The sequence below is a fragment of the Miniopterus schreibersii genome (genome assembly GCF_964146895.1).
Source record: "Miniopterus schreibersii genome assembly, chromosome: 1".
In the NCBI taxonomy this organism is placed as follows: domain Eukaryota; kingdom Metazoa; phylum Chordata; class Mammalia; order Chiroptera; family Miniopteridae; genus Miniopterus; species Miniopterus schreibersii.
This window is the reverse complement of record NC_138101.1, coordinates 164,538,271-164,554,656: the sequence shown is the minus strand read 5'-3', so window position 1 is coordinate 164,554,656 and position 16,386 is coordinate 164,538,271. Positions and strand designations below refer to the sequence as shown.

The 16,386-nt window shown below is 40.5% G+C and overlaps 1 protein-coding gene across 2 annotated transcripts in view; it reads right to left on the bottom strand.

The window, feature by feature from the left end:
* Positions 1–1,439: 1,439 nt before the first annotated feature.
* The window catches only part of GLCE (glucuronic acid epimerase), an 83,692-nt gene continuing 68,745 nt past the window's right edge, over positions 1,440–16,386 (bottom strand). For both annotated transcript variants that reach the window (XM_081143046.1, XM_081143045.1), the window contains 3 exons: positions 12,787–13,382; positions 10,249–10,494; positions 1,440–5,256 (listed from right to left, as the gene is read on the bottom strand). In XM_081143046.1, the coding sequence (XP_080999172.1) occupies positions 4,232–5,256; positions 10,249–10,494; positions 12,787–13,369 (1,854 nt within the window). In that variant the 5' untranslated portion in view covers positions 13,370–13,382 and the 3' untranslated portion in view covers positions 1,440–4,231. The remainder of the gene's footprint in view (positions 5,257–10,248; positions 10,495–12,786; positions 13,383–16,386) is intronic.

Below are 16,386 nucleotides of genomic sequence, written 5' to 3'. Positions count from 1 at the left end.
CAAACCTGCTGACACCTTGATTTTGGACTTGCAGCTTCTGGAATTGTGAGAAAATAAATTTCCATGGTTTAAGCCACCCAATCTGTGGTATTTTGTTATGGCAACCCTAGCAAATACAGTGGTCCAGACTGCAGGAAAATATAGAATTTGCATTATATTTTTCTCTATACTGGAGACACTGTTATTAATTAGGGTTCATTAGTTATAAACAACAGAAACTAAATCCAGCCCACTTAGCATACAGAGGAATTTATCCCAAGGATGCGGTGGTATTGCATGGGGCCGGCGTGGAATGCTGCTGGCCTCAGAAATGCGCTGGATCCAGGGCCTGGAGCCCTGTCAAGAGTCTCTTCTTTTTCCCTGTGTTTCTTCAGTTATCTACCCCAGTTTTGGATTCCTGGGGAAGAGACTTATTGGCCCACCTCGAGTGAGGGACTCGCCCCAGAAGAGGCAGTGTCAGAGCACACAGTGGCCACCAGGGCCCTGTGGATACGAAGGAGGTATCCCTGGGAAAGGAGGGCTCCACAGACTGGAGCGAGTCCTCTGGGGCATGGAGGGTCTGTCTCCCTCAAGGGCAATGGGGACAAGCGTGTGCTGCTCGGTGTGCCACAGCAGAATGGCTAATGTATTAACAGTTTGGCTCAAGTTGCACAATCAAAGCAAGAGCCGTCGGAGACCTCGTCCGGACCAAGAACTGCTCGCCCCTGTGGGGCTGCTTCCCAGCTGAGGAAGACAGAGAGGGAAGTGGCCCCAACTGTGGATCAGCAGCCTGTCAGAGTATGTGCACCCACCCGCTGGAAAAAGCTGACCAACTGGAATTCCATTAATTAAATGCAGTGTTTATCACCCAAATATAATGTGCAATGCAACACAACATGATGCCGGGCTGGTCTATGATTTTGCATGCATTTGGGAGCCTAGATCATTCATCCGAGAAGGGGGGAGGGACTAAATAATGCTTTTGTTCAGAAGAGGCAACTACAGAAAATACAGGAAGGACCAACTTCCAATAAATTGAAATCAGATCGAAACAGCCACCAGCCTGAATTAGCTCGGGAAGGCACCCTCGCAGCCCGCACGGCGCCCTGGTTTTGCTCAAGTTACCTGAGCCTCTCCCTCCACCTGGTGCCCAGGCCTGAGCCCCTGCCCAGGCTCTAGCTCCTCCACGCCTTCTCTGACTGGCCACACAAGCCAGCATTTTATTTTTCTGAAACTGTTTTGTGAACACTATGTATCCCCTATAGGCTAACCCTCCTGGTTACGGCGCATGTGACATACTCCTCCCCACACTGTCTTAAAGGGCCTGATACACCTTTTAATGAACATTTGTTGCCTGACTAGTTGTCACAGGCCGAACAGAAAATGATGGTCAGAAATCTGCTTGCTCGGATCAGATAATTTTGGAATAATTAGAGAAAAAAGAGAAATATCCAGGTATATTCCTTTTAAGATAAAAACTTTATTTTACAATTTTATAAAGCAGCTTTACATTAAGCACAAACAATCCATTTACTTTGTATAGAAACAAAATACCTTTCCATCTGCAAAAAATCAAGTTTTGCTGTATATAAAACTAACATGTGCACATTGTGCTTAAACTGCAAAGTCTGTACAGCTTTACAAAGGACCACCCTTCAGAAGGGCATCCGGTAAACACTTTATTGCATATTTAACACATGGTATATAACCCACATGTACAACAGAGGAAAAACAAGAAAACCAGTTCCGAGGAGGAGGCAAAGAGCAGCTTCCGGCGAGGTCCGCACGCCGGCGCGGAAAGGGCTGCCGCACCTCGCGGGTTGTGCTTGGGCGCCACTTCTGTACTTGCTCACACACACGGGGTGGTTTTTGGATGAAGCCTTTATGTACAGTAACTGCTAAAGGGTCAAACGTGACCTTTATCGGACACTTTTGGCTGGCTTAAAAACTAAAGCGGCAACAGATTTACCTTAACGTCAAAGCTAACCCAAGATACGTGTAAACTAACACCCACAATCTTGAAACAAAGACACATTTAAAGAAACAAAAGAAAACTTTAAAACACCTTCCCCATTCTCTCTAAGCTCAGAGTAAGTAAACATTTTACATGATTGAAAACCCTAGAAAACTCCATAGGTGTTTAGGAACAAAAACGCAATGGATGGGCTTGGGCAGTGTTCCTCCACAATTGCCCCCAGGTCGCCGCCTCAGAGCCACCTGAATGCTTGTTGGAAGATGCAGGTTCCCGCGGCTCACAGGAGATTTACTGAGTACCTGGAACCTGCACGTCAGTAAGCTCCCAGGTGGTTCTGAGACATCCTGAAGTTTGAGAACCACTAGTTTGTACTGACGGTGTTGCTACAGGTTCAACTCACTCTCTTAGAAAATTCTGGGATCACAAGAAAAATTAGGTTGCTGTTGCAATGTGGAAGGCAGTGTGAAACCAACAGCAGTGAAATAGCAATGCCATTTCTAGATCAAAATACCTGTCCTTTTTCAGTCGAAAAGGACAGGCACATTGTTAAGGCACTGGTATTTGTCACAGAAGCAGTACCATAGTGTTTTCATTGATTCCCTTCATCTGAAGTACCAGTATGCAAACACAAGGCAGAAGTCTGAACTGTTCTAAAATAATAACAAATAGGATGAAGTAGAAAGGGTTCCCCGATTGGAGAAAGTTTATTTTTGAGCACTGAAATTAAAAATGAAGACACCCAGATGTTTTTTGTTGAGAAATCTAATGTATAAGAACTTAAAAAGGTCAAAAGCTATGGGGGAACCTAAAAACCCACAACGGTTTTGTTACGGGCAAAATAGTTTGTGATGTGCATTTACTATAGGTCACAGACAAACTGCACGCTTGTGTGTGACCCCTGAAAGCATGGGGTCTCATATCCCAATCTGTCTAAGCTATAGTACTGATTTAGTGTCTGTCACACATACAATAAAACAAGAGACAGCAAAATCAACCTCCTTGGTTCTGACTTAATGCTTGAAGCCCTACAGCAAACACCGTGCAGGGTTTGTGGGCTAAGAAACCTGCAGGCATAGGAACGATGCGGCATAGTGAGATATAAAAGCCAAATAAAGTCTGATTACACATGTACAACAAACACAGTAGCATCACTTCTAACCAACAGCTGAAATAATTTAAAATTAAAACTGCAAAGGAAAAACAATGATGTGCAGTCAATGGTTTGAAAAGTTGATGACCAAGAATGATCTAAGTCGGAAAAAACCTGCTGTGATTCTTGTATGTAATATCTGCCTAGTATTTTTCTTTAAGGGGGAAAAAAATGCTAAAAGTGCAGTGGTGGTGGACTTATCAAAATTATTAGCCTCCTTTCCAAATTTAGTTTACGTATAGTAAAAATTTCCAAATAATGTCCCCAAAATGTCCCCCCAAATAGAAAAAACTCTTGACCGTAGTCTGAAATAAAACAGAAAGTTCTAGATAGTGACAAAAGAAACCATCACGATAGGGATAAGGGAGGGATAGACTGATTATCAAATCTTTACTGATTGTAGATCAAGTTTTATAAAACAGATAACATCATTTTTGTAATTTGTGCAGTCAACACGTTTCATTTTAGTTGTGCTTACATCACATAACTGTGAAGCCTGAACACTGACTGTGTTTTTAATTTACACATCAAGAAAACCATAAATTCAAAATATTCTCCATATATAACAAATTGAACAAAAGCAACAAATATGCTCATTTGCCCCCAAGAAGTTAATCTATAGAAAAAAAACACCACATCATTTAAAAAAGTTGCACACAGTCCACTATTCAGGCTACAAGTAAATATTTACTGTATTACAGCACATTATTTTTTTAAAGTCTGCTTTCAACATAAACATAAATAATCACATTTTAAAAGCACCCCATACTAAGTTTTCAGGTAAGTGACAGACAGTTGGCCAGTAACAGCTACTTACCATTCATTTTCCCAAACCGAGAGGGGCTGGGCTACCTGTGGAACTGTACAGGGTGAAAGCAAGGCAAGGTTAAACACCTTTGTTCAGCCCACCGACTAAACACTTTCCTGCTCTAAATGCCACCTACAACTCTACACACCCAACCCATGGAATGCCGTGATCTCAGAAGACTGGTTTTAGGATCATGTACCACTCTGATGTCATCCACAAAAACCTAGCCTCCGACCTTTAACACGTGCCTGTGCGCTGCTGACACAGGGCCGCAGTTCTGTGCACAGCAGAGGCTGAAATCCGATTTTGGTTGTGAGCTCTAGTTGTGCTTTGCCCTGCTGCCTTTAAGGTAGCTTTTCCACCTCTTGACGAATTCTTTGAAGATGGGGGACTCATCGATGGTGCTGAGGAGCTGCAGCTGATTGATGTGGGTGGTGTGATAGTCCCAGCGGGCCAGGTTGGGGGCGATGCCCAGCATGAAGTGCCGGAGGTCATAGATGGTTCCTGAGCCAGTGTCGTACAGGGGGAGCATGGCTTTAAGGGATTCCATGCCATGCTCATACAGGGACCTCGCTTCTTTCCCGAGTTTGTCTCCTGCAGTTTCTTTTAAGTCATACAGCCCAATTAAAGAATACATAAAGCCATTCAAAACAAAGGAGCTAGGTGTGGTTGGATACTCTTCATACCAGTCATGTTTATTCATGAACACGGCTTTAACTCCGTGCTGCTCTGACGGGAACTTGTAAGGAGCTGTTGCCCTTAAAGCTGAATTGAGGAATACATGGTCCTTTGTCAGCAGGTAGGCCCTGACTAGTGTCGAAATGGCTTGCCCTTGGGCCATGGCCGAGTACCACCCCGGCTCCAGAGACCGGAAGCCCTCCCCGAGCTTCCGGGTCACCATGATGGGCCAGCCGCCCTTCTCGTCCTGGTTCCGCACCAGCCAGTCGCTGGCAGCGAAGAACGCGGCCATGTGCGCTGTGGTGGAAATGGTAATGTTATCCAGGAATCCTTTCCCTTTTGCAATCAGCCTAACCACCTTCTTGGGCATTATTTTGGTTGGCTTGACGGCTTTCGTGTTAGAAAGGCCCACTCCTTTCCTGAGGTCAGTGACCAGGTCCCTGGTAACTGTGCTCCATGAAGTTCTGGGCCCAATGCCGTAGTATATGTCTCTTTCTTTAAAAGCAATTAGCTGGGTATTTGAGACATAATGCACAGTGAAGAGCTGATTCTTTTCTGTAGTTTCAAGAACCACGGACACACTTCCATTTGTCAAGAACTTGAGGTCAAATGAAATAATAAAATCTTTTGTGTTCCCCAGCTGCAAAGATACACCTTCACTGGTCTCTGTAGGGGACAAAATATACCAACAAAGACTGATTAGAATAAAACCTCTTTGTATTTAAAAGTTGACTGCAGTTCATCCTTGACAACCACTGACCATACAAAATTAATACTTCAATATTTTGTGTGAGATCATTATTATTATTATTTTTACTAAATTAACCACAAATGATAGAATTGATGAGTCCATGCTACTTGTGAGCATCAGGCTAAATCTCTTATCTTTTGGTCTGTGTGGTTAACATTAGAGGGTTAAGAGCAATGGCTAAGGTATTGTTGATCAAATGCCTTTTCTAGCTGATCAATAATCAGTGACTATTCCAGTATAGCCATTCTGAACAAAGAAAAAGTAGCCAAAAGCTAGCTGAACCTGGGTTGTCTAGTCTGGCTCCACAATACATGCTCTCATTCACTATTTGATATTAAAAATGATAGGTTTGCTTTCACATATTTGCTGGAATTGTGAATAAAATTTCTGGTAATTAAGGAATAGGCTGGTATAGTCAACAAAAAGTGAGGGATACTGAGGGAGGTAATGGGAGAGCACAGGCTTTGTAGTTAAAAAACCAACCGACCAAACAAAGAAACCCCAGCCTTGTATAAACTTATTCTACCACTTACTAGCTTTGAGATGTCCAATAAATGCATCTCTGTCTCAGTTTCTTCACATGTTAAACAGAGATAATATCACTCTGCAAGGTAATTGTGAGGATTTAAAAAAGATAGTGGTTTGGACCATAGTAGAAAATGACAGTGATAGTGATGATGATGATGATGATGATTACTCTGAAGCCACCGGCTTCAGAAGCTGATAAAATAGTAAAAGCTATTTATTTACTTATCTATTTTAAATCCTCACCCGAGGATATTTTCCCATTGCTTTTAGATACAGTGGAAGGGAGGGAGGGAGGGGGGGAGGGGAGGGAGAGAGAGGCACACATCGATTGGTTGCCTCTCCCACACACCCCAACTGGGGCTGGGAAACGAACCTGCAACCCAGGTATCTGCCCTTGACCAGGCATTGAACCCTCAACCCTTCAGTGCTCAGGCTGACACTCTAACCATGGAGCAACACTGGCCAGGGCAGTAAAAGCTATTTAATCTGGCAAATTATCAAACAGGAAATTTCTTGCATATCTATAGTGCAATGATGGCTGACTCCCAGAAAGATGACTTTCTGTATACTGCTGAGCTAGATCTACCAGGCAAAGAAACTGAGCACATTAAGTCAGGCAGCAACAGCAGCAAGAACAAGAAAAACAACAAAATGTAGTACAAATTTTATAATATTAAAGGTAAATGTAAATATCTTGATCTTTATAGAACTTAAATATTCAAAACACATTCACATGTGCTATCTCATTTGATCCTTACAATAATCTACTGAGGCCAGCAGAACAGGAATTACCACTTCCATTTTAGAGATGAAGATATGGAGGCCTTGCAAAGTTAAAAGGTTTGCCTAAAGCCAAACGCTAATTAGTGGTGGAGTAGGCACTGGAAACCAGGATTTCTGAACCCAAGTTCAAAGACTGTGAGAAAGAAATGAGACCGGAAGTGGAAGTCTCATGAGAATAATCAGTAGAAGAGTTATTTCTCTTAAATACAGCCACAGGACCAGATCTGCTTTGAGGAGTCCTTGAGGAAATCTTTAGTGTGTCACCAGGAGCAAAGATTACTAACGTGGACTGATGACAGTGTATAGTGCATATAGCGTGATTAGTTTGGAGAGTATTACATGCTGAGTTGATTGTTAACTATTCCAATGCTGGACTTCACTAGTGTGGATATAATTGACCCAAGGCTCTTAATTACTTCATTTGATGGAAAATTATGGAAACTGTATTAGGAATGAGAACATCTTGATATACTTATACATCAAATGATGCTCTGATGTCTTACAAAAGTCATTTCAGAAGTATACTTCTAATACAGTAAAAATCCATTTAATCTGGAAAAATATCAACATGTAATCTCTCTCTTAACTAGCACTTTTCTGCATCAACAGTGCAATGGAATCTGACACTCAGTACATCCCTGAAACACTACAGGGTTCTGCTGACTTATGAATTACTCAAGTGCTACTTACTTTTTCATTCTTAGGGCAACGCCTCATTAATCAGACGAGAGTATTAACTATGAGTTCCATTTACACCAAGATGGGTAGCAATGACCCATCTCCAGGAGCCAAACGGAAGGAAGCTCAGGAAGTACCCACTGTTCTCCCAGAATTATGTTCTGGTTTTCACTTTATATTTACAAATCCAACCAAATGATATGGTTCAATCAATCACCTTACATCTCAATATAATAGATTAGTTCAAAGAACTCAGTAATGAATGATGTCATGGGATGAAACCTTTTAAAAAACCACTATTAATTTTCCCAAAACCTAACACCATTACATAGGAGAGGTGACAGAGAAGTCACAATCCCTAATTTAAAGCAATCCACTGACAATCACAATCTCCACAACAATTTTATGAGATAGTTCTTTCAATTCCACTTTATAGATGTACGGAGAGGTTAACTAACCTGTCACCATCACGCAGAAGGATCTGAGTGGAAGAAGTGGAAGTGACTATGGCATGGAAACCAGAGTGCTTTAAATCTACTAACAGAAAATTCTGAGTTTCCTAACTGTTTGAAATCCACAACCCCTCCTCTCTCTGAGCAGTTGTTCCCAGGAGTCTCTACTAGTGTCTAGTTTTAGTACATGTGTACATGTACTCTGGGCAACAAAGAATGATAAACATTTAAGAGTAGTCTTTAAATCAATGCTTTCATATACAACACCAACTGTTATGACTCATTCACTTAATCAACAGGTTTACACCGTGGAATGAGAAGAGGCCCTATGCCGAACCTCCAGGACCCCAGAGCGGAGGGTGAGGCGGGGGAAGAGAGCTCACAAGAAGCCTGAGGAAGAACCGCGACAGGGACAGGGCTGGGAGGCTGTGGAAATGAAGTGAAGACAGGGTTTGGGGAAAGAAAAAGCTAATTTGATTTAATAGAGTAGGACAGGTATAAAGTTTCAGTTCCTTCCATTTTAAAATCAGGAAGAAGAACAAAACATTCAACAAATAAAACAATAAAAAATATGCTGCAGACCCATATTCTGATTCTTTCCACTAGATGATTTTGTCCCCTTCAGGGGAAAAAAATTCAAGGCCAAAAAATAAAAGGCCAACAGTGTTCAGGCCTTGGTCCTCGAGAGCCTCATTTCACTCAGGCCTGTGCTTTTACATACAAGCCCCGATTTCTTCTCAATAGTGATTCTCTGAATTTACCTCCCATGAGGCCTGTATCTCCTCAAAAGCCTCGTCTCCCACACCACCACCTTAATAAGTACACTCACCGTGGGGAGTGCTTTCTCCTGCTCTGAACACCACCTCCCATTAGCTCCAGCTCTCTCTCCCTCCAACACTTGTATCGCAGGCACCACCAGGCACACCCAGGATATCAAAACAAGCATCATCCCCAGCGGGCACACGCCCACCAACAAGAGTTCCAACTGTGAACAGCTTCTGTCTGACTTGCAGGGTACCTGTCACAGACAGTTCTCTTCTCCACATGCTTAAAACCACCTTAGGAGGTAGTTTATCTCCAGCTACCAGCCAGAGGAAGAAGGGCTGGAGTGAGGGTCCCTCATTTCAAATGAGGGAACCTATCTCTTTTGTATTACCCAGGGCATCCAAAAGTGTGCCATGAAATTTATTGCTCTAAATAGGACAGAGTTCAAAAGACTGTTCTAAAAACTCCCCAGCATTTGAGGAGATCAAGATGAGGGCTACTGTTTCCCACCCTAATTCAGACAACACTTTGTAATTAGTGCAAAAATAAGTGCCTTTGGTGCACCCCAAACCAAATATCCTTTTGCTCAGTCCGATCATTTCCTGCTGCAATAAATAACCTCTTAGGTATCACAAGCTAAATCTTCTCAAACATTTCCACATACTTTCTCACCCAGCCAAGCCTGCTGTTTTACAATAAGCAAAGATGTTCTATGTGCTGGAATATCACAGAATGCCAGAGGAGAAAAGAAGACCTACTCACAGGGTAAAAACGAAAGGTCACCCATTATTCGTACTGCATTAAGAACTCATAAATCCATGACTTAAGGCCATCCAGAATGAGTAGATTTGTACTGTGGCTTTCAAGGTCTGCGAAGTACACAGTCATCAGGAAAGGACAAGCAGAGAATACAGAAGAGGTCTTATAACCTTTTCTCTTTCTATTTACTGACGGCAAGGTTGGCAGGAGGGAGGAATGAGCTCTAGCCTTGACAACATTTCCCCACAGAGAATTTAAGCCTGAGGTGCTAACTAAAATTATTTCATTGTCTTTTTAAGTAATGGACTCATTAATTCTCATAGATATTGATTAGTGGAGGAAAATGCATTACATCCTAATTAATGAGACTGTCTTAGTAAAAGGGGAAATGTTGCATAAAGTTAATTTGATTTTATAAATGATTTTATTAATGAAATGGTTTTCTATGAAGTTTGAGACAATCTAGTACATTAACAAAATTCAATATGGGAAGCAGGCCTACTTGGTAATGCTGCCTTATCTTAAAAAAAATTAAAAGCTACTGGTAAAAATAGGCTCCTTCTATAAAGGAAAATTTCTACTTTAATGCAAAATAGTTTAAAAATTCTAGAATAAATACTGTACTGAAATAAACAAAGGAATTTCATTCTTGTGGGATACTGATCCCTGGAAGGAGATGCACACCAGGCAGTAACCTGGATCTTAATATTCAATCTAGGGCTTGGCTCTTCTCCCAGTAAATATACCTTTTATGACCTTGAATTTTTAGCTGTCCTTTTTTCAGGGATTTCACTTGAGTGACACCATTTGTTTCTTTACATACGTAATATAAAGAGTCTGCTAATATTGTTTTTCAAACAAACAAACAAAAAAAGAATTTTAAGAGACTATCAGATGCCATAAATCAACATGAAATTAGCAGACACACAATATATCACTTACCTGGAGCAACAAACTGCTTAACATTGGTGAATCTAGACTTATCGGCCACACTAGCCATGAAGCAGCCCTTTGGTACGGTCCAGTCACTGGGCTTGCTGGTTCTGTCCCTATCTTCTGCTGTTTCATATACCTCTATGTGAGGAGGTTTCTCAGTTAGATTCTTGCTGTAATGACTTAACCCATACTGTGCAATTTGGATTGGGTAGAAATAGCCTTGAGGTCCCCATTGTGTAGATAAAGGTACACCTATAAAATAGAGAAACAAAATAAATTATGTCCAGACATTTATAAATTTGTTCTGAACACCATTTCACTGATTTACTTCTGGGGATACAAAGTTATCAGCAAAATCTGAGCTTCCTTATTATACTGTTTTCATACTTACTTGAAAATAGTACCAAATTAACCAGATATGAAAAACAAAATTAAGTGTTCATTCATTCTCATTCATTATTTGTTGATAGACAGCAATGCAATGCTGAAGATTATCTTTTAGACTGACTTTTTACATGTGTTACTTTTGCTCATAGCTACAGATGTCATGTTTCACAATCCTGTTTCAAACATTCAAGTTTTACGTAACTTAAATACATGTAGATAATGTTACCACAATCAATCTACAGTATCAACGCTGACATTTTCTTAAAACATTTATATTTAACAATCAAGTTAATTACATACTCACTCTCCCTCCAATACTGAGATATGGCCTCATAAGTATATAACCTGATGGTTAAAGCATTTGCTTAAGAACCCAGTTATGATTACACAACTTAAAGTATACACAAGCTTGTGTATCTTTTTCACATCCTTCATGTCAAAATGTAATTCTTGAGAACAAGGAGTATTTTTTTTTTAACAAATTACTGTTGTATGTTTAAACATGGATTCTTGAAAAAATTCATTAATGGATTAACCTCTTGTAAAGTTCTAAGGAAAACCTTTAAAAGTTTTTTTTTTTTTTTTTCATTGCTTTTCAGAAAGAGTGGAAGGGAGAGACTCTGAGAGAGAGAGAAACATCGATGTGGGAGAGACACATCATTTGGTTGCCTCCTGCATGAGCCTCAACCAGGTCTGGGGATCAAGCCTGCAACCGAGGTCTGTGCCCTTGGCCAAAATCGAAGCCAGGACCCTTAAATCCGCAGGCCGATGCTCTAACCATTGAGCCAAACTGGCTGGGGCCCTTTAAATGTTTTGATGTCAGTATTTATTTTAGAAATTCCCTACATGGGAAATACAATCATACCGCATTGCACTGACTATTGTATTGTTGAGTCATGGTGTATGTGTTGAGAGATAAACTCCTATATACATGTAGTTCTAGCCCCAGGAGAAACTGGGAACCTATAAAACTGTATCTGGTATGATGTAGTTTCAACACAGTTTAAGAAATTAGGGGCCACATAGATGAAGAAACCGAGGCTACAAATAAGCTTTTTAACTTCTGAATTCCTTCTCCAAGGGGGGATTTCTTTTCCCCAAAATTCAAACAGAACTGTTTTCAATCTCATTAAAGATGGGTGATAACTACAATAATGTACAACTGGCATAAGAACTGATAGACTGATCAATGGAATAGTAGGCCAGAAACATACTCTAGTATTCAAAGTATTTCAGTATAATGATAAAGCTCTCATCATGAATCAGTGGGGGAAAGAGATTATTCAGTACATGTTAGGAAAAAAAGTCTAAAGATAGACCCTAACCTTTTACCATTTACCAAAACATTAACCAAATTAAATGGGCTAAAAAAGTTAAATGTAAAAAAACGAAATCATAAAATTATTAAGAGAAAAAACAGAGGAATAGCTGATTATGGTGTGGCAAATGGCTAACGATAAAAGAGGTAAAAAACCAAAACCAAAAACAAAACCTAAGTTTAGTAAATAGAACTGAAAACTTCTGAAATTAACAAATCATAAGTAAATGAAAAGTGAAATTCAATCTGGCTTTCTGATCAATCCTAGGTTTGAAATACAAATTTTAAATTGTACACTAATATACTCATAAGGAACCCCCACTATTCCAAGTCTGAAAGACAATATGTAATACACTATAGGAGTTCAGAATAAGTTCAGAGGAAATGGTACCTATGGACTGTCTAGTTCTGAGGACTTTAGTACTCCATCCAGAGAGGATACCTGGCTAATCTAGTAACAAGACTATATTGGGACACTGATGGGTCCATTGGTCTCTGTTCCTTTCCCCTCTCTTCTCATAGGACAATAACTGTATATTTTAACACAAAATTTCTGGAGATCCTGTGCCTTGGCCTTACTGGTGAGAATTTCAGATTCCGAGACAGGTTGGTGGAATAACCCTATCTGACCAGGTAAAATCTTATTGTAGCCCTTAAATTGCACCATCTAGAAAGTTGCCCTAGGTTCAGAATAAATTGTTACTCCTTGCTAAGTCAGAGTGATGAAAGGTCTCTTATACTAAGTTATGGATGTACTTGCTATATAATTAACACCTATAGTGTTTTATTCCTCAACACAACCAGGATAGAAAAATGCAGTGGAGCAGAGAGATACCAACCTTCAACTCCACTTATGCACTTGACTCTGTCTCGGACTTCCACATTGTAGCCTTCAAAGGACATAAACACACCATCAGGGTGATAAGGAGCTCGCTGTGCATAGACTTTGGAATAGCTATGAGAGAATTCAAACCGATCGTAGCCATCATATTGAACCACCTTTCCATAAACGTCAAAATATTTCTCTACCCAAGTGAATGGGAGGAAGATCTCATTTCCCTCTCGTCTCCCTTTAATTGTGTGGTCGTCATTTATGAGACAGTCAATTTCTTCATATTTGAGCCCTAACACCTTGCTTCCCCCATTGCTGTTGAAGCCCCCAGCAACAGGGGGTGCTTTCTGCTGTTCCTGGGGAAACGCCTCCTCAGACTGTTTGGCCAGATGGTTCACATAGTTGTTACTCTCAGACGCTGCTGCTCTTTTTTCTAATCCATCCACTCTGAAGCCACTACTCAAGTGCCGTGGAAACTGGATCGCTTTGTCGCTGGAACACTTATTCCACAAAAGTACTGTGACCAAAGTGAAGAGTGCGCAGATCACAATCAAAGTCTTATAGTTGACCCGAGCTGCCAAGCAACGCATATTCAGATCATACCTATGGAGTCAAGAAGAAAGATTCATGCAAAGATGTACCGCTGACATTTCACAAGGTAAGTTTTTATTTTTTTATGTTGAATAACCACATTAGGGAAATTTTATTAACTGCACGTAATCTAATTGGATTTAAAATGACTAACTCAAACTTTTCAGCAGAGACAAAGAAAAGGCAAGAGGTGCTTTCCCCTCTTAAAATTCTCACTTGGCACAATCCCCGAAAGCAGAGGTTTCCAAACTTTTCCTGTTTGTAGCTCCATTTGTATCTTAGTAATTTTTTCACGAAGCCCATAAGCCCAAAGAAATACACAATAGTTCTATTTATTAAGTAGTTGGGCCCAAACAACTTAATATATATTCTTGTCTTAACAACTTAGTAACTGTTTAAAAAAATGTAACGGGTCTTATTAAGGTAAACACTGAAACCAGAAATTCTGTTGCAGCTACAACAAACATTCATGTTGCCAAATCCAACAGTGAATTTTTAGCGCTCATCCTACTTGGCCTCTTAGCAGTATAAAATAATTAACTTCTTGTTGAAACGCCTTCTTCCCATGGCTCCTAGGGCACCATTCGGTCCTGGTTTTCCTTATACCCACCGGCGGCTCCTCCTCAGTTATCTTGGGTCATTCCTTCTCATCTCCCTGAACCTCAAATGTTGGGAGTGCCATGGGGTCCCAGTCCTCAGACCTCCTCTTTATCTCTAGTCACTTCTAGGTAATCTCACCCAGTCTCACAGCTTTAAATACAACTTACATACTCCCAAAGTTCTATCTCCAGGCCAGTCCTTTCAATAGAACTGCAGATGCACATATCTAAGTGCCAATCCAAGTAACTGACATCTTTACCTGGAGGTGAAATGGACTTCTGAAATAAAACACCCAAAACTTAACTCCTAATCTTTTCCCTCTACCCAAAGCTTAACTCCTAATCTTTTCCCTCTACCCAAAGCTTAACTCCTAATCTTTTCCCTCTACCGGTTTCTCATTTCTTACTGCTCAGACCAGAAATCTTGACTCCTTTGTTGCTCACCTCATATCCAATTGGTCAGGAAATCCTATTGGCTCTACGTTCAAATTATGCCCAGAATCTGACATCTTTTCGGATACACTATTACCACCTCATCAGAGCCACTGTCACCTTTCACTTGGGATACAGCGACGATGTCCAAACTGGTCTCCGTGCTTCTGTCTTTGCCCTACTATTCTATAGCCAGGTCTATTTTCAACACAGCATTCAGAAAGATGCTTTTAAGTCTAAGCCAGATCATGTCATTCCAGGCATGACGGGAGAAGAATCTGACGCTGGTGCCCCTGCTGGCCATGTGGTGTACCAGCCGGTTGTGATTACATGTGAGCACTCCCAGGTTGCCTATTGCTGGGGTCATTGAGAAACATGAAAAACGATTGGTTATTTATGTGCAATATATGGAATATTTCAGCCTGCTGAGAGTAAAAGGAGCAGTCTCGTTGCTGTTTGCTACAGTAGCTCTGTAATTTACTTTGTGGTGTAAATCCACAACTATTTCTTTTATTGTTTGCAATCTTCCTTCCCCTTTTCCTCTCAATAAACCTTTCTGGCACCAATGAGATTTAAAAAAAAATCAAAGCCCGAAAAGAAAATGTTTAATGAAAAATTACACAATGAATTTCTGCCTTACAAGAAGGTTGATGGTGACTGTGTAATCCATTTCTTTCTTTTCATTCCAAAAGGTTGAGTCTTTGCCTGTCTGAAAACTTTATTCTGCTCTCACTTTTGGTTAATAGTTTTGCAGGACATAGAATCCCTGGTTGCACAGTATTTTCTTTCAAAATGTTGTAGGCAGTGTTTTCCTGTCTTAAAGCATTAAAGGTTACCGATGAGAGATTTGATTTCAGGCTGATGCTTATCACTTTGAACATGACTCTTCTCTGGATCTTTTATCCCAGGAATTCTGCAGGTTTGTGAGACTGTGTTACAGTATATCTGAGTCACTATTTCAGTATTTGGTGTGTCCTTTCAATCTGAAAATGTGTGTCCTCTTATTCTTGTTTAATGGATATATCATCTTCTTGTAGCTCTGAGGATATGAGAGTTCCTATTTTGTGAAGTTCTCTCTGGTTAGCTCTATTTTCTCCAGCGGCATTTTTTCTGACGATTTGAATTTCTCTTTCATGCCATTAGTTTTCCTCACATGCCTGGTGATCTCTGGTTACTTATTCATATGCAGTCCTGAACGACTGACTCATTAGCCAACATGGGTTTTCTCTGTTAGTGTCAAGATGGTCTGTTTTTTTTTTTCTTTTTTCCCCTAGATGGCTCTCCTCAGGGGGCCTGTGCGGGCTAGGTACACAGTGTTCCCTTAGGGTGTGTAGGTGGGGAGCCAGCAGGCCCTCTAAATGCCAGAATGAAGATGGCTTTTTCTTTTATTCTGGGGACATATTTTGTACTCAAGAAGCCTTAGCTTTCCCCAGTTTCTCTAAAGAAAATCTGTGTGGTGTTTTGCCTGGGTTCCTGCCAGCTATCTCAGGTCCAAGTGCAGGGCTGAGAAAGTATGGAGAGGTGAGAAGGGGGGTAACTTGCGCCTTCTAGTACTCAAAAAGAGATCCAGGAGCTTGTTCAATGATCACTCTTAGGTAGTCTTCCTATTTATTGTTATTGGCTTCTTCCTTTCTTATTTCTATACCTTTTATTTCAGCAGGGCATCGGGAGGAAAAGGGGGCAAAGATGCGGGTTTAATCTTGGAAATCACACAGATTTTAAGAGCTAGAATCCAATAACAATTTATCATCTGCATTATTAATATAAGAAAATGTGTTGAATGCCAAAAACACACACACCAAAGTGTGGTAAAGCAAAGCTTCAGCAGTCACATATTTAAAAATTGAGGATTTCCTTATATTGCAGTACTAAATGGTGTTTACTTTATAAAAAATCCTTTATTAAAAACACTTACCAGCCAAAACATGAATCATGTGTCAGCTATACCTAACATTTAGACTAAATGAAACAGAAATATAAAGCTT